This window comes from Crinia signifera, chromosome 7, assembly GCF_055691185.1.
Source record: "Crinia signifera chromosome 7, ASM5569118v1, whole genome shotgun sequence".
In the NCBI taxonomy this organism is placed as follows: Eukaryota; Metazoa; Chordata; class Amphibia; order Anura; family Myobatrachidae; genus Crinia; species Crinia signifera.
The window spans coordinates 19,616,549-19,635,147 of record NC_139223.1 but is presented as its reverse complement, the minus strand read 5'-3'; the positions used below and the strand labels follow the sequence as shown (position 1 = coordinate 19,635,147).

Genomic DNA, 18,599 nt, shown 5'->3' with positions numbered 1-18,599 from the left:
ATACAACACTACACAGAGACAGATGCGTCACATACAACACTACACAGAGACAGATGTGTCACATACAACACTACACAGAGACAGATGTGTCACATACAACACTACACAGTGTGACAGATGCATTACATACAACACTACACAGAGTGACAGATGCGTCACATACAACACTACACAGAGTGACAGATGCATTACATACAACACTACACAGAGTGACAGATGCATTACATATAACACTACACAGAGTGACAGATGCGTCACATACAACACTACACAGAGTGACAGATGCTTTACATATCCCAGGTCAAACACTCTTCCAACGATTCTGTGGCCACCGATATCGATAGCCGCCTGGACCTAGCAGGGTGCTGGCATTGGCTGGTAAGGAGGGAGGGACAGCGCGGGGGGGGGGGGGGGGGGGGGGGGGGGGGATGTTGCATTCAGCAGCATGGCCCTCTTTACGAGATAGTATAAACAGACGGTGCTGCACAGCCCATTTCTAATTTGGATTCGGACGCCGCACATCGGGACCAGACGCAGCTTAGTGCGATTTGAACCAACTAGCTATACAGTCGAAGCCAGTGGCCAGTCGCACTGTGTGTACACACCATAAGACTTCATGGAGTATTCTCAGACCTAAAAATCGCTGCTGTCCTGTTAAACGTGTTTCCCCAGTGTCATGTTTACGCCCCGCTATCACTCATGCGCGCACCTGCCTAGTGACCGGTCATGGGGAACATTTGCTGAGCGGGAAGTTATTCTCTGCACGCTGCCGAACCACAACTAAACAATTATTGGCCCAATCGCCAGATCATTTCATAGGTGTGTATGCCGGAGTGTACCACCATTACCGGCTTCTATTGGACCTGCAGCGGTCGGAACGGGAGGTCGTCTCTCATGAGCTGCCCGGCCTCCCGATCCCATAGACGAAAGTGCGTACGGAGCTGAAGATAGCTGGATATCATAGTGTTTATACGAGCCACAAAGAGAACTGCGCGGTGCATACCAAGCTTCTGGCCATCACAACTTGCTCATCATGGAACCCAACAGTGCAGGTTTACAGGAAAGCCTCAGGAGTAATTAGTTCCACTGGTTCAGGCTATTGTGTAAGTCAATTAGCACACATGCTCCAGCTAGATGATCTGGAAAACATGCTCTGCTAGGGGTCCATGACAGGAATACTATAAAATGCAAATTGTGATCAAAGTATAGATAACCATCTGCAGCCTCACATTCCAGAGGGTTCAAGGCCCCTAACTGGCAGCTGTCAACATCTAACTACTGTGTGTTTTCCCATATGATGTGAAGGTAGGCGAGTCCCTTATACATTGGTAGGGGCCCTGCACAGGTTAGGTGAGTGGTGGTTACAATTTAGGCGACCATCTTATATGAGACTCCCAGGATTCCTTGCAAGACAAGCCCAGACCTATCCATGCGCACTACAGTGATGGCCAGACCTATCCATGCGCACTACAGTGATGGCCAGACCTATCCATGCGCACTACAGTGATGGCCAGACCTATCCATGCGCACTACAGTGATGCCCAGACCTATCCATGCGCACTACAGTGATGCCCAGACCTATCCATGTGCACTACAGTGATGGCCAGACCTATCCATGCGCACTACAGTGATGGCCAGACCTATCCATGTGCACTACAGTGCTGGCCAGAACTATCCAAGCACAATACAGTGCTGGCCAGACCTATCCAAGCACAATACAGTGCTGGCCAGACCTATCCAAGCACAATACAGTGATGGCCAGACCTATCCAAGCACAATACAGTGGTGCCAAGACCTATCCATGTGCAATATAGTGATTCCCAGTCCTATCCATGTGCAATACAGTGATGCCCAGACCTATCCATGCGCACTACAGTGATGCCCAGACCTATCCATGCGCAATACAGTAATGGCCAGACCTATCCATGCGCACCACAGTGACGCCCAGACCTATCCATGCGCAATACAGTGATGGCCAGACCTATCCATGTGCACCACAGTGATGGCCAGACCTATCCATGCGCACTACAGTGATGGCCAGACCTATCCATGCGCACTACAGTGATGGCCAGACCTATCCATGCGCACTACAGTGATGGCCAGACCTATCCATGCGCACTACAGTGATGGCCAGACCTATCCATGCGCACTACAGTGATGCCCAGACCTATCCATGCGCACTACAGTGATGGCCAGACCTATCCATGCGCACTACAGTGATGGCCAGACCTATCCATGCGCACTACAGTGCTGGCCAGACCTATCCATGCGCACTACAGTGATGGCCAGACCTATCCATGCGCAATACAGTGATGGCCAGACCTATCCATGCGCACTACAGTGATGGCCAGACCTATCCATGCGCACTACAGTGATGCCCAGACCTATCCATGCGCACTACAGTGATGCCCAGACCTATCCATGTGCACTACAATGATGCGCAGACCTATCCATGCGCACTACAGTGATGCCCAGACCTATCCATGCGCAATACAGTGATGCCCAGACCTATCCATGCGCACTACAGTGATGCCCAGACCTATCCATGCGCAATACAGTGATGCCCAGACCTATCCATGTGCACTACAGTGATGCCAAGACCTATCCATGTGCACTACAGTGATTCCCAGTCCTATCCATGTGCAATACAGTGATTTCTCTTGACTTACACTGCCATTCCCCCAACAAATTCCTCACTGGCCTGGCAGTACACTGTAATAGCCACGCGTGCGTCCGCGTCAAAGGTGAACTCCAAACCGTATAAGACCCGCGGTTTCCCTCCGTCCTCCATCGGGCTGTCACCGCCCTCTTTGTACCTGAAACCACACAATGTAACAGGTCCGGTAAACCACCATGTAAGGCAGATCCAGATAGCAAAGGTCAACCGTAATATCACCGGCACCATACCGGACAAGGCGCAGGGAGTCCTTCCGAATGTTCACCAGGCTGCGCAGAGTCTTCACTGGTTCATGGGGTGCAGGGGTCAGGTACGGGAACTGCATAGAGAATATAGTATAAATGGCATTGTACCTGGTACCAGGTCTGTATCTGCAGTCAATGGGAGGCGCTATTCAGCGTCACCACTGGCTGTGAGCAGAGTGCACCGGTGATGTTCACAGCCAATGGGAGGCGCTATTCAGCGTCACCACTGGATGTGAGCAGAGTGCTCCGGTGATGTTCACAGCCAATGGGAGGTGCTATTCAGCGTCACCACTGGCTGTGAGCAGAGTGCTCCGGTGATGTTCACAGCCAATGGGAGGTGCTATTCAGCGTCACCACTGGCTGTGAGCAGAGTGCTCCGGTGATGTTCACAGCCAATGGGAGGTGCTATTCAACGTCACCACTGGCTGTGAGCAGAGTGCTCCGGTGATGTTCACAGCCAATGGGAGGTGTTATTCATCGTCACCACTGGCTGTGAGCAGAGTGCTCCGGTGATGTTCACAGCCAATGGAAGGTGCTATTCAACGTCACCACTGGCTGTGAGCAGAGTGCACCGGTCATGTTCACAGCCAATGGGAGGTGCTATTCAACGTCACCACTGGCTGTGAGCAGAGTGCACCGGTCATGTTCACAGCCAATGGGAGGTGCTATTCAACGTCACCACTGGCTGTGAGCAGAGTGCTCCGGTGATGCTCACAGCCGATGAATTACAATAAAAAGGACGTGGAGTAAGGGATAAACAGTTACCAGTATAGAGGTTACTATTAATATCTGACCAGATTCAACTTTGTTAGCAAAGTAAAAAAAAGCACACAACTGGGCAAATCCATGCTGCACTGCAGGTGGGGTAGATATAACAGGTGCAGAGAGAGTTAGATGAGCTATTTTAAGTACATAAAATTGAGTAAATACTGCCTGCTATATTTTTCCACTGCAATTAAGATTTTAGTTTTAACCCACCCCACCCAAATCTAACTCTCTGTCTGCACCTGTTACATCTGCCCCGGCTGCAGTGCAGCATGGCTAATGCTTTTTTTCCTAACAAAGCGGAATCAGGCCCAATAGCTGCATTTCTGATATAGAAACATAGAATGTGACAGCACCACAGGAAATAAAGGTTTATTGTCCTACATACAGAGGTTACATCATGTGCGTCACTAGGCCGGAACCCTGAGCTGTAAAGTGCTGCCACAGCCTCAGCGCAGTAATGTAACGGCAGTGACAAGGCTCACAGTGAGTTACATCATGTGCGTCACTAGGCCGGAACCCTGAGCTGTAAAGTGCTGCCACAGCCTCAGCGCAGTAATGTAACGGCAGTGACAAGGCTCACAGGGAGTTACATCATGTGCGTCACTAGGCCGGAACCCTGAGTTGTAAAGTGCTGCCACAGCCTCAGCGCAGTAATGTAACGGCAGTGACAAGGCTCACAGTGAGTTACATCATGTGCGTCACTAGGCCGGAACCCTGAGCTGTAAAGTGCTGCCACAGCCTCAGCGCAGTAATGTAACGGCAATGACAAGGCTCACAGTGAGTTACATCATGTGCGTCACTAGGCCGGAACCCTGAGCTGTAAAGTGCTGCCACAGCCTCAGCGCAGTAATGTAACGGCAGTGACAAGGCTCACAGGGAGTTACATCATGTGCGTCACTAGGCCGGAACCCTGAGCTGTAAAGTGCTGCCACAGCCTCAGCACAGTAATGTAACGGCAGTGACAAGGCTCACAGTGAGTTACATCATGTGCGTCACTAGGCCGGAACCCTGAGCTGTAAAGTGCTGCCACAGCCTCAGCGCAGTAATGTAACGGCAGTGACAAGGCTCACAGTGAGTTACATCATATATCAGTATACATGCAGTGTAGAGATCTGTCCACACCCGGTAATGCACCCAATCAGACAGCAAAGGCAACAGATTGTACGCCAGCAACTCTAGAACTACAGTTCCCAGCATTCACTAAAGAAAAAACTGTGGCAGGACATGCTGGGATGTGTAGTCCCCCCGCAATGCCTACCCCTGCTATAAGAAGTCTCGTACTGTTACCTGAACAGGTCGGTTACCCAAAAAGTTGAGGTCAGTGTTCTCCCCAAACAGGTAGCCCTCTGGGTGAGGGGTCTCAAACTTCTCCCCGCCCATGAAGAAATGACTGGCAAAGTAGTTTCCTGGGTAAGTGAAGAGACAGTAAAGTAATGGGGTCCGCACTAGCCATCCCGACGTGTGACGCCCCCTATGGACTAGCGGTAATACACCGCTGGTAATATACCTCAGCTGTACGTGCTATATAATAACACAGTAATGTAATGGGGGTCCGCACAAACCATCCCGACGTGTGACGCCCCCTATGGACTAGCGGTAATACACCGCTGGTAATATACCTCGGCTGTACGCCCTATATAATAACACAGTAATGTAATGGGGGTCCGCATATACAATCCCGATGTGTGACGCTCCCTATGGACTAGCGGTAATACACCGCTGGTAATATACCTCAGTTGTACGCGCTATATAACACAGTAATGTAATGGGGGTCCGCACTAACCATCCCGACGTGCAGGGCTATTTTTCAGCAGGCTCCAGCAGGAACTGAGGCCCTTATTCTAGTTCACTTTTTCTGACAAAATATTTCTTAGATGGACAAAACCATGTGCACTGCAGGTGAGGCAGGTGTAAAACCCCACCCAAATCTAATTATCTCTGCACAAGTAACACCTGCCTCACCTGCAGTGCACATGGTTTTGTCCATCTAAGAAATATTTTGTCAGAAAGAGTGAACTAGAATAAGGGCCACAGTTCCTGCTGGAGCCTGCTGAAAAATAGCCCTGCCGATGTGTGACACTCCCTATGGACTAGCGGTAATATACCTCAGCTGTACACGCTATATAATAACACAGTAATGTAATGGGGGTCCGCACAAACCATCCCGACGTGTGACGCCCCATATGGACTAGCAGTAATACACCGCTGGTAATATACCTCAGCTGTACGCGCTATATAATAACACAGTAATGTAATTACCAAACTATAGGTAGAGGAGAAGGGTCACTCACCGGATTTAGGGGGGTAGCGGTAAGCAGAGTTTGCCTGGATATCAATGTCTTCTACCCCGGCGATTCTCCGGCCCCACACGGCCCCCATGGCCTAGGACACAGACACAAGAAGAAGAGACATGTGAGTCATTACATATACACACGGGTATTGCGCTACATGCTACAGCAGGGCTGGGCAATTGCGGCCCTCCAGATGTTGAGGAACTACACATCCAACGCATGGGCGCCACCCCCGCCTGACTGCATACGCGCAACGCATGGGCGCCACCATCGCCTGACTGCATACGCGCAACACATGGGCACCACCTTCGCCTGCCTGCTTATGGACAACGCATGGGTGCCACCTCCGCCTGACTACATACAGACCTCGCATCGGCACCACCTCCGCGTGACTGCATACAGACAACGCATGGGCGCCACCTCCGCCTGACTGCATACAGACCTCGCATCGGCGCCACCTCCGCGTGACTGCATACAGACAACGCATGGGCGCCACCCCCGTCTGCCTTCATATGTGCAATGCATGGGTACCACCTCCGCCTGCCTTCATATGGACAAAACATGGGCGGGCGCACCTCCGCCTGACTGCATAAGGACAATGCATGGGCACCACCTCCGCCTGCCTGCATAAGGACAATGCATGGGCACCACCTCCGCCTGCCTGCATAAGGACAATGCAAGGGCACTATACCCGCCTGCCTGTACACAGATATAACACATGGGCACTATACCCGCCTGCCTGTACACAGATATAACACATGGGCACTATACCGGCCTGCCTCTACACAGTTATGACACATGGGCACTATACCCGCCTGCACACAGAGATAACACATGGGCACTATACCCGCCTGCCTGTGCACAGATACAACACATGGGCACTATACCGGCCTGCCTCTACACAGTTATGACACATGGGCACTATACCCGCCTTCCTGTACACAGATATAACACATGGGCACTATGCCTGCCCGTACACAGATATAACACATGGGCACTATACCCGCCTGCCCGTACACAGATATAACACATGGGCACTATACCTGCCTGCTTGTACACAGATATAACACATGGGCACTATACCCGCCTGCCTGTAAACAGATATAACACATGGGCACTATACCCGCCTGCCTGTACACAGATATAACACATGGGCACTATACCCGCCTGTACACAGATATAACACATGGGCACTACACCCGCACAGCAGGGATCCTGATAATTATCTATATAACAATAATAAGCTGGGTAGGGGGAGGCTGCCCAGCTATGGCTGAGCGTGCTGGGACTAGTGGTTCCTCAGCACCAGTATAACGACGCCAGGGTGCCCGGGTGTGAGCTGGGAAGGGGCCCGGGGACACATACGCTGCTCCTGGAGTTGTTGTTGGTCTCCTCTGGTGTCTGCTGGGCCTCCAATTCCTTCCTGTACAGACCACAGTGTACATACACCGAAGGGCCAGAACTCACCCGCAGGGAACTCTGGGAGTCGTAGTTCTTACCCACTGACGTCACCATCTCCCGGGACCCTGGCCCGAGTGCGGGAACACTACAACTCCCGGCATGCCCGGAGTGTATGTCCCGGCTGAGCGCCGTCACCAGAGACAACAATGCCCGGCCTGCCCTGGACTGTGCCATGCAAGTCTGCCGGAGGGGGGCATCAGCTGTGTAATGGTACGATCCGCTGCCTGAGGCATAGATAGTTCTGTAACACTACAATCACTGTTTGTTTCCCCTCTGTGGCCAGTGGCAGAGTCAGTCGCTCACTGGCTGCAACCTTTATACCTAGTTACTGCCCCCTCTCTGCCCAGTCACTGCACCTTAAGTTCCTCGTTATTGCTGTGTGACCCCTCTGTACCCCTTCCCTGCCCACTCACTGCTGCGGTGTGACCCCTCTGTACCCCTTCCCTGCCCACTTACTGCTGCGGTGTGACCCCTCTGTACCCCTTCCCTTCCCACTCACTGCTGCGGTGTGACCCCTCTGTACCCCTTCCCTGCCCACTCACTGCTGCGGTGTGACCCCTCTGTACCCCTTCCCTGCCCACTCACTGCTGCGGTGTGACCCCTCTGTACCCCTTCCCTGCTGCAGTGTGACCCCTCTGTACCCCTTCCCTGCCCACTCACTGCTGCGCTGCGGTGTGACCCCTCTGTACCCCTTCGCTGCTGCAGTGTGACCCCTCTGTACCCCTTCGCTGCCCACTCACTGCTGTGGTGTGACCCCTCTGTACCCCTTCCCTGCCCACTCACTGCTGCGATGTGACCCCTCTGTACCCCTTCCCTGCCCACTCACTGCTGCGGTGTGACCACTCTGTACCCCTTCCCTACCCACTCACTGCTGCGGTGTGATCTCTCTGTACCCCTCTTCTACCCACTCACTGCTGTGGTGTGACCCTTCTGTACCCCTTCCTTTTCCACTCACTGCTGCGTTGTGTCTCCTCTGTACCCCTCTTCTGCCCACTCACTGCTGTGGTGTGGCCCCTCTTCTACCCACTCACTGCTGTGGTGTGGCCCCTCTTCTACCCACTCACTGCTGCGGTGTGGCCCCTCTTCTGCCCACTCACTGCTGCGGTGTGGCCCCTCTTCTACCCACTCACTGCTGCGGTATGGCCCCTCTTCTGCCCACTCACTGCTGCGGTGTGACCCCTCTGTACCCCTTCCCTGCCCACTCACTGCTGCGGTGTGACCCCTCTGTACCCCTTCCCTGCCCACTTACTGCTGCGGTGTGACCCCTCTGTACCCCTTCCCTTCCCACTCACTGCTGCGGTGTGACCCCTCTGTACCCCTTCCCTGCCCACTCACTGCTGCGGTGTGACCCCTCTGTACCCCTTCCCTGCCCACTCACTGCTGCGGTGTGACCCCTCTGTACCCCTTCCCTGCTGCAGTGTGACCCCTCTGTACCCCTTCCCTGCCCACTCACTGCTGCGCTGCGGTGTGACCCCTCTGTACCCCTTCGCTGCTGCAGTGTGACCCCTCTGTACCCCTTCGCTGCCCACTCACTGCTGTGGTGTGACCCCTCTGTACCCCTTTCCTGCCCACTCACTGCTGCGATGTGACCCCTCTGTACCCCTTCCCTGCCCACTCACTGCTGCGGTGTGACCACTCTGTACCCCTTCCCTACCCACTCACTGCTGCGGTGTGATCTCTCTGTACCCCTCTTCTACCCACTCACTGCTGCGATGTGACTCCTCTGTACCCCTTTCCTACCCACTCACTGCTGTGGTGTGACCCTTCTGTACCCCTTCCTTTTCCACTCACTGCTGCGTTGTGTCTCCTCTGTACCCCTCTTCTGCCCACTCACTGCTGCGGTGTGACCCCTTTACCCCTTCCCTACCCACTCACTGCTGCGGTGTGACCCCTCTGTACCCCTTCCCTACCCACTCACTGCTGTGGTGTGACCCCTCTGTACCCCTTCCCTACCCACTCACTGCTGTGGTGTGACCCCTCTGTACCCCTCTTCTGCCCACTCACTGCTGTGGTGTGGCCCCTCTTCTACCCACTCACTGCTGTGGTGTGGCCCCTCTTCTGCCCACTCACTGCTGTGGTGTGGCCCCTCTTCTACCCACTCACTGCTGTGGTGTGGCCCCTCTTCTACCCACTCACTGCTGCGGTGTGGCCCCTCTTCTGCCCACTCACTGCTGCGGTGTGGCCCCTCTTCTACCCACTCACTGCTGCGGTATGGCCCCTCTTCTGCCCACTCACTGCTGCGGTGTGACCCCTCTGTACCCCTTCCCTGCCCACTCACTGCTGCGGTGTGACCCCTCTGTACCCCTTCCCTGCCCACTTACTGCTGCGGTGTGACCCCTCTGTACCCCTTCCCTTCCCACTCACTGCTGCGGTGTGACCCCTCTGTACCCCTTCCCTGCCCACTAACTGCTGCGGTGTGACCCCTCTGTACCCCTTCCCTGCCCACTCACTGCTGCGGTGTGACCCCTCTGTACCCCTTCCCTGCTGCAGTGTGACCCCTCTGTACCCCTTCCCTGCCCACTCACTGCTGCGCTGCGGTGTGACCCCTCTGTACCCCTTCGCTGCTGCAGTGTGACCCCTCTGTACCCCTTCGCTGCCCACTCACTGCTGTGGTGTGACCCCTCTGTACCCCTTCCCTGCCCACTCACTGCTGCGGTGTGACCCCTCTGTACCCCTTCGCTGCCCACTCACTGCTGCGGTGTGACCCCTCTTGTACCCCTTTGCTGCCCACTCACTGCTTTATTGCACAGCCGACGCGATATGTCTGTAAACGGCGACATTCTCAGACATATCACTGGTACACACTGACCGATGGAACCAATTGAATGGCCGAATTATCGGCCAGTGTGTACATACCATAAGGGTCCCGGTTATATCCTTAACTAAGCACAGATTATATCAAATTAACTAAAATACTAATAAGTCATCTGTCATGGTTACTTAATAACTGGACCACTAGGGTGCCATGAGGACCGTGTTTGACAACCTTCACCCTGCCTGCCATTCCAAGCCCATTTTCTTATAAGCTGTTCACTATTTCAATTGATATTAGTGAAAGTGAATAATAATGTGGACAGAACAGGAGCAGAATCATTGCACTGGTTCCAAGCCATTAACTGTGTGCACACTGCGCATGTCAGGAGGTTGTAGTGTACTAGAACTATTATTTTATTCCCATGGAGTGACGTCACATTGACCAGGAAACCCGGCTCATGCAAAGACTGACTGCTGCCAGCCTGGCCTGTCCATCACCAGCAGGCCACGCCCACAACCCAGGCTCCTGCTCTGCTATTGGCGAGCGGTATGTTTACCTTATATGGCCTGACACTGCCATAGCAAAGGCTCCTACTGGCTGGGAGCTGAGCCTGCATGATGACCTCACTACACAAACAAAACGGTGCATGCCGGGAAGTGTAGTTCCATGCTGATCAGCAGCAGGCATGTAAGCAATATTGGGGCTCTCTGCAGAGTATTCTAGTGTCACTGTCAGCATTAGCCAGAGCCAGAGACCTTATCTGCAATTCCAGAGCCAGGTTATCCTCAGATGCATTGTATTAAATCTGCAGCATACACTCACATGCATGCTATTAGGCATAAAGAACCCTGTGCAACTCAATCCTAAATAAGGGATTAATAATAGTAATAATAATGGGTGGTGGTGTTGTCCCAGCATACCTTCATGTCTTGTTCGGTTTTGTCTCAAGAAACATGCATATCGTTTTATATATATATATATATATATATATATATATATATATATATATATATATATATATATATATATATATATATATATAGTATCTGTTATTCTGTGTGTAATAGATTGCACAGGAGCACTTCCCTCAGTAGCTGTTCTCTATGTGTAATATATTGCACAGGAGCACTTCCCTCAGTATCTGTTGTTCTGTGTATAATATACTGCACCAGGGCACTTCTCTCAGTAGCTGTTCTCTGTGAATAATTATTGCACAGGAGCATTTCTATCAGTGCCTGTTCTCTGTGTATAATAGATTGCACAGGAGCACTTCTTTCAGTAGCTGTTCCCTGTGTATAATATATTACACAGCAGCACTTCTCTCAGTATGTGTTATCTGTGTATAATAATATATTGCACAGGAGCACTTCTTTCAGTATGTTATCTGTGTATACCATGGGTCCTTAAACTGCGGCCCTCCAGATGTTGTGAAACTACAAATCCCAGCATGCCTTGCCAAAGTTTTGCTATAAGGGAGTGTTAAAACTGTGGCAAGGCATGCTGGGATTTGTAGTTTCACAACATCTGGACGGCCGCAGTTTGAGGACCCATGGTGTATACTATACTGCACAGCTCTACTTCTCTCAGTATGTGTTCTCTGTGTATAATATATTGCACAGGAGCACTTCTTTCAGTATGTTATCTGTGTATACTATACTGCACAGCAGCACTTCTCTCAGTATGTGTTCTCTGTGTATAATATATTGCACAAAAGCACTAGTTCTTTCAGTATGTTATCTGTGTATACTATACTGCACAGCAGCACTTCTCTCAGTAGCTGTTCCCTGTGTGTAATATATTACACAGCAGCACTTCTCTCAGTAGCTGTTCCCTGTGTGTAATATATTGCACAGCAGCACTTCTCTCAGTATGTGTTCTCTGTGTATAACATATTGCACAGTAGCACTTCTCCCAGTATGTGTTATCTGTGTGTAATATATTGCACAGGAGCACTTCTCTCAGTAGCTGTTCTCTGTGTATAATATACTTCACAGTAGCACTTCGCTCAGTATGTGCTATCTGTGTATAATAGATTGCACAGTAGCACCTCTCAGTAGCTGTTGTGGTTCCTGTGTATAGTGGCACTTCTATCAGTATACTGAGATACTGAGTATAAGTCTGACAATTATAATGGTTGTGGCTACTTATATGTGCCTGGAACATACTGGATATCCCATGAGGTCAGATCCAGCTTCCATTGCCTCGTACAAGGAACAAACTACATTTCCCAGCAGGCCTTGCTCCTCCACACCTCTGGGCTGTAGCTGGTGAGCAGTTGTGCGGGAGGCAGTGAGTGTGCTCTGTGTTGTGTTTGTTTATATATGTATTATATATGCACATCTACATGTGAGTGTGTGTATAGCCCGGAATGTTCCCACATCTGTGTGCACTGGTGAGTCTGCTGTAATGTGTGGTAATACATGTATAGTACACACTGTGTTGTGTTGTGTTGGGTTTGTTGACATGGAATCTCATGCATTTAAAATACACAATTTTAGTGTGAACACGGCTCATGTAACAAAGATTCTCTTATAGAATCATATAATACTGTAAGTGTGGTGGTAATTGTGCTCCTATTTACGGTGTGTTCTTTGTGTTACTCTGTGTGGTGCAGTGTACTCATACACAGTGTGTTCTCTGTGTGGTGCTGTGTTATCTCTGCAGTATGCCCCTATACTTGGTTTGTTCTTTGGGTTACTGTGTGTGGTGCAGTGTACTAATAATCACTGAGTAGTCTCTGCATGGTACAGTGTGCTTCTATTCTCTGTGTTACTGTGTGTGGTGTGTTTGTGTGTTAGTCTATGCACTGTGTGCTCCTGTACACGGTGTAGTCTGTGCACATACATAGTGTGCTCATGTACATAGTGCAGTCAGTCTGTTATTCTGTACATATTTAGTCTGTGTGTTAATCTGTGGACAGCTCCTGTACACGGTGTAGTCTGTGCAGTCAGTGTGCTCCAGTACACAGTGTAGTCTGTGTCTTAGTCTGTGCGGTGTGCTCCTGTACACGGTGTAGTCTGTGTGTCAGTCTTTGCAGTGTGCTCTGGCCTCTGGTACACGGTGCAGTCTGTGTGGCAGCCTTTGCAGTGTATTTTTGAACATAGTGTAGTCTGCGTGTCAGTCTTTGCAGTGTGTTCTTATATACGGTGTACAGTAGTCTGTGTCAGTCTGTACAGTGTGCTCCTGTACACGGTGTAGTCTGTGTGTCAGTCTGTGCAGTGTGCTCCTGTACACGGTGTAGCCTGTGTGTCAATCTGTGCAGTGTGCTCCTGTACACGGTGTAGCCTGTGTGTCAATCTGTGCAGTGTGCTCCTGTACACGGTGCAGCCTGTGTGTCAGTCCGTGCAGTGTGCTCCTGTACACGGTGTAGCCTGTGTGTCATTCTGTGCAGTGTGTTCCTGTGTACAGTGTAGTCTGTGTGTCAGTTTGTGCAGTGTGCTCCGGTCCGCGCTGTAGTCTGTGTGTTAGTCTATGCAGTGCACTTCAGTACATAGTGTAGTCTGTGTGTCAGTTTGTGCAGTGTGCTCCGGTACACAGTGTAGTCTGTCAGTCTGTGCAGTGTGCTCCTGTACACGGTGTAGTCTGTGTGTCAGTCTGTGCAGTGTGCTCCTGTATGCGGTGTAATCTGTGCAGTGTGCTCCTGTATGCGGTGTAGTCTGTGCAGTGTGCTCCTGTACACGTTGTAGCCTGTGTGTCAGTCTGTGCAGTGTGCTCCTGTATGCGGTGTAGTCTGTGTGTTAGTCTGTGCAGTGTGCTCCTGTATGCGGTGTAGTCTGTGTGTTAGTCTGTGCAGTGCTCCGGTACAAAGTGTAGTCTGTCAGTTAGTGCAGTGTGCTCCTGTATGCGGTGTCGTCTGTGTATCTGTCTGTGCAGTGCGCTCATGTACACAGTGTAGTCCATGTGTCAGTCTGTGCATTGTGCTCCTGTATGCGGTGTAGTCTGTGCAGTGTGCTCCTGTATGTGGTGTAGTCTGTGCAGTGTGCTCCTGTACACGTTGTAGCCTGTGTGTCAGTCTGTGCAGTGTGCTCCTTTATGCAATGTAGTCTGTGTGTGTCTGTGCACTGTGCTCCTGTATACAGTGTGCAGTGCTCCAGTACACAGTGTAGTCTGTCAGTCTGTGCAGTGTGCTCCTGTACACGGTGTAGTCTGTGTGTTAGTCTGTGCATTGTGCTCCTGTATGCAGTGTAGTCTGTGTGTCAGTCTGTGCCGTGTGCTCCTGTACACGGTGTAGTCTGTGCAGTGTGCTCATGTACATGGTGTAGTCTGTGTGTCAGTCTGTGCAGTGTGTTCATGTATACAGTGTAGTCTGTGTGTCAGTCTGTGCAGTGCGCTCATGTACATGGTGTAGTCTGTGTGTCAGTCTGTGCAGTGTGCTCCTGTATACAGTGTAGTCTGTGTGTCAGTCTGTGCAGTGCGCTCATGTACACGGTGTAGTCTGTGTGTCAGTCTGTGCCGTGTGCTCCTGTACATGGTGTAGTCTGTGTGTCAGTCTGCGCAGTGTGCTCCTGTATACGGTGTAGTCTGTGTGTCAGTCTGTGCAGTGTGCTCCTGTATACAGTGTAGTCTGTTTGTCAGTCTGTGCAGTGTGCTCCTGTGTACAGTGTAGTCTGTGTGTCAGTCTGTGCAGTGTGTTCCTGTATACAGTGTAGTCTGTGTCAGGCTGTGCAGTGTGCTCCTGTATACAGTGTAGTCTGTGTGTCAGTCTGTGCAGTGCACTCCTGTACATGGTGTATTATCTGTGTTGCAGATTGGAATCACTGTTTCTCTCTGGTGGCACTTGTCACTTGTGCTGTGGGTGAAGCACCCGTCGGGATGTCTGGTGACATAGAGCAGTTGAAGCAACAGCTGCTGGTGTCCCAGTTTGTACTGGCAGCGGGATGTGCCACAGACCAGGCAGAGCAACTACTGCGGGCAGCACACTGGCAGTATGAGGTGATGGCAGCATACTCACCCATTTTCCCCTCTAACCTTATTTACCAATGAGCATCCAGTCTCTCTAACTATACCCCTCTCTCTTTCTTCTTTCTCTCTCCCCCTTCCCCCTTCCCTCTTCCCTCTTTACACGTCTCTCTCTCACTCTCTCTCTCTATTGGGCAAGTCCAATCAGCTCCTAACTGCCATCTACAATCTGGGTTTGAAAAATGACAGGAGCTGATTGGATGCTGCATTATCACCTTCCACTTTATCACTCCACCAAGCTTAATACATCTGTCCCTATGTATGTATGTATGTATGTACAGTATACTAGTTGCCAGTGGCATCTGACCAGAATTGTTTGTGGTAACAGACCAGTGACACTGGCTCAAATCACACCCAAATGTAATGGCATACGGAAGCAGAAGACCCAACAGTTCCTCACCGGGCTCATGATCTGGCTAAGTGGATCCTTGTGGCAACATGTTGTGTGGTCCGATGAGTTACAATTCTCATTGTTCTGGGCTTATGGTAAGGTTCGGGTGGGCACAGATCCCACGAGGCCATGGGCCCCAGTTGTCAATAAGGCACCATGAAGGATGGTGGTGGTTCCATAATGGTGTGGGGGGGGGGTGTTCACATGTCATGGGTTGGGTCTGCTAGTCTATCCGGTAACCTTGTCATTGACAAGGGTTATTGCTTGATGACCATTTGCAGTCCTTCCTGGACTTCATGTCCAACGATGGAATATTACAGCAGGATAAGGCACCGTGTCATCTGTCCCAAGTTATCCAGAATTGGTTCCAGGAGCATCCTGGAGAGTTCCAACAAATTGTTGTGGCCACCACGTTCGTCCATCATGAACTAAATTGAGCATTTGTTTGAAGTGTTTGAGTGCACCTCAAAATATCAGTACTTTTGGTAACTGTCCAGATGGCAGGGGTCATCATCCCTCTAGAGGTCTTCCATCATAATACTAGGCCCCTATACCATGGCTTTTGGGTCTTCAGAAGTGTGTGTGTGTGTGTGTATGTATGTATGTATGTATGTATGTATATATATATATATTACTCTCCTCTTCACCTATCTCTCTGTGCCTACTCTTTTTCTTCCTCCCAACTTTCTTTCCTTTTGCCTCCTCCTTCTCTTTCTCCCTCTTTCTTCCTGTCTCATCCCTCGCTCTACTGGCTCCTCCTTCTCTCTACCTATCTCTTTGCTTCGTCTCTGCCCCCCTCCCCCCATCACCATCCCTTTCTCTGGGATTAGCACTCTCTGTCTCCACCCCACCCCTCTCTCTCTCTCTCCTTCTTTTTGTCTCATCCTTCTGTCTTCTCCCTCTATCTCCTCCTCGTCTATCTCTCTCTGCCTACTCTCTTTTTGCTCCTCCCTCCTTTTTTTTTTCTCTCTGTCTTTCTCTCTGTCTCCTCCATCCTTTTTGTCTCTCCCCTTTGTCCTCGACTTCTGTCTGCTCTCCTGTCCTCCCTCACTCATATAATCTCTCTTTCCCTCTCCTTTTCTAATCTACTTTTTCCCTCTTCCCTATCCCATCCTCTTCTTTCTACCCATTTGTCTTCACTCTCTCTATACGTGACTCCTTTCTCTTTCTTTTCTCCTCTCTCTCTCTCTCTTTCTCTCTCTCTCTCTCTCTCTCTCTCTCTCTCTCTCATTTCTTCCCCACGCTCTTTCTGTCCCCTTCCTCTCTCCCTCTCCTTCATCCTCTCCTAATTACCGCATTACATTTGTCTTCCTTCTACAGACTGCTCTCAGCGTCTTCTTCCAGGAGTCCAGCCACCCGTACATTCCCCATCACCAAATGGTGAGTTGTGTGCACTGACAATGGAAGAATTATATTATCTGGTTATTGTCTACCTGAGTAATTGGAATAATTACTGGCCCAGTAAATTAAATGAATTCACCTGAGCTGAGAACATGGCGGAAGAGGATCCAGTTAAATGGTTTGTCTGATTAAACACATATAAAGAATAATGTGATACTGAAAGCTTAGGGGCCATTTTGTTTGGCCGGGAGGCGTTCCTATTAAGGACTGAACCTGTATGTAGCCTATTTGAAGCCTATTATATGAGCCAGTGAAATCACTGAAGTAATGCCTGACTTATTTTTATGAGGTTGTTTGGATCGACTGCATTATCATAAATGTTGCTCCAGCTCACAATATGGCCGCCTTCAGCTCATAACATGGCCGCCTTCAGTCCACAATATGGCCTCCACGCTGTCTAGGTGACCGGTCTACTTTAAACTGCTGTGATGTAGGAGACTTGGTGTTATGTCTGTGTGATAACTCATGTTCCTAGTGAGTAGTTAACATTACCCAAACCCAAACCATGTCTCCATTTGATAGGTGACGATAGATTTTCTTGCCGCTAATATGCAAATCCTTTTATTCTTTCTATTCAGATGGGCACTCCTGCCAACACTCCCGCCACCCCTCCAAACTTCCCAGATGCCCTCACTATGTTTTCCCGCTTAAAAGCCTCAGAAAGTGGATACCTCCCTTCATTGGCCACATCCCCACCTCTCCAGCAAGGTATCAGTGGCGGCCATTTTCCCCATGACCCTAGGGGGCAACAAATTGGTATGGACATTGGCTACCCTGGAGGCGCACAACACTCTAACGGCACTAGAGGTGCAGACTCGAACCCGGCAGCGGAGGCCGAGAGATGAGGCACAAAAGACCGAAGACACCTGGGAAAGGGGCAGGTTGGGGCATGTAGACTTTATTTAGCCTGCTGAAAGGCCCAAAGAGCTACAAGTATTGCTTCATGGAGGCAACAAATCTCTCACCGGAGCAATACTACAGTGGCAGAGATCTCTCCGATAATCTATTACCTCACTTGCCTGCAGAGCATCGCACCGCTCCATCTGACAGCCTAATGTAGTGACTTCACTAACACGCTCCGCATGATCCCACTGCAGAGTTGCCGGAACGTCAGCCATATTTAATGCTGCATTGTATGCTAGTGCAGAGAGTTTCCAGGCCTCTGGGATTTTTGTGTGGAACTTAACAAAAACAGTATAAGGATACAGTAGGTATTTGATGTAATTTAACCCTTTGATGTCATTTAACAGTACGGACGTTCCTGTAGCGGTTTTAAGAGTTGACGACAATAAATATTTTAATCTTTTGTGGTTGCTGACAGGATCTCTCCTCCACCCGCTGTCATTGTGCGGCCTGCCATTACTCTAGTATGCGGCTCTACAATGGTAACCTGTGCATTCTGAGGTGAAGTCCCTGCTTACAGTCATCTACATGCCGTGGAGGCAGCCATTTTGTGGCTAAACCAGAAGGCATTGGCATGGAGCCTAGTGGTATCTGCATTCTCAAGTGTTTAAGGTCAGAACGCAAAATGGTGTCTTCAGTGTTTGCCTCCGGGATATTTCTTGTTCCTACAGTATAGATGGGCTGCATTTGTGAACATTGGTATACTCACAAAATGGCCGACACCATATTCGTCGGTTACAATTCCCCA

At 50.4% G+C, this 18,599-nt stretch overlaps 2 protein-coding genes across 5 annotated transcripts in view; one reads left to right on the top strand and one right to left on the bottom strand.

The window, feature by feature from the left end:
• MGRN1 (mahogunin ring finger 1) overlaps positions 1–7,556 on the bottom strand; it is a 31,427-nt gene extending 23,871 nt beyond the window's left edge. The window contains exons 1-5 of the mRNA XM_083152565.1: positions 7,347–7,556; positions 5,982–6,072; positions 4,978–5,096; positions 2,908–2,996; positions 2,670–2,816 (exon numbers count right to left, since the gene is read on the bottom strand). Of these exons, the coding sequence (XP_083008691.1) occupies positions 2,670–2,816; positions 2,908–2,996; positions 4,978–5,096; positions 5,982–6,072; positions 7,347–7,496 (596 nt within the window). The 5' untranslated portion in view covers positions 7,497–7,556. The remainder of the gene's footprint in view (positions 1–2,669; positions 2,817–2,907; positions 2,997–4,977; positions 5,097–5,981; positions 6,073–7,346) is intronic.
• On the top strand, positions 7,520–18,254 carry LOC146019917 (UBA-like domain-containing protein 1). Of its 4 annotated transcripts, none has more exons than XM_083152571.1 (4): positions 7,520–7,652; positions 14,945–15,129; positions 16,868–16,927; positions 17,527–18,254. In XM_083152571.1, the coding sequence occupies exons 1-4, from the start codon at positions 7,589–7,591 to the stop codon at positions 17,791–17,793; spliced, it is 576 nt and encodes a 191-aa protein (XP_083008697.1). In that variant the 5' UTR covers positions 7,520–7,588; the 3' UTR covers positions 17,794–18,254. The 4 variants fall into 4 exon arrangements, with proteins under 4 accessions (XP_083008697.1, XP_083008700.1, XP_083008698.1 ...); XM_083152574.1 differs by lacking the exon at positions 7,520–7,652 and adding an exon at positions 12,337–12,464; XM_083152572.1 differs by lacking the exon at positions 7,520–7,652 and adding an exon at positions 12,359–12,486.
• The last annotated feature ends 345 nt before the right edge of the window (positions 18,255–18,599 follow it).

What these genes read in the sequence shown, in the direction of transcription:
- LOC146019917 (XM_083152571.1), top strand. Translation starts at nt 7,589, where the DNA reads ATGCCCGGCCTGCCCTGGACTGTGCCATGCAAGTCTGCCGGAGGGGGG. An exon ending in CAGCACACTGGCAGTATGAG is followed by an intron (nt 15,130 to 16,867) that starts GTGATGGCAGCA and finishes TTCCTTCTACAG; the next exon opens with ACTGCTCTCAGCGTCTTCTT. An exon ending in ACATTCCCCATCACCAAATG is followed by an intron (nt 16,928 to 17,526) that starts GTGAGTTGTGTG and finishes CTTTCTATTCAG; the next exon opens with ATGGGCACTCCTGCCAACAC.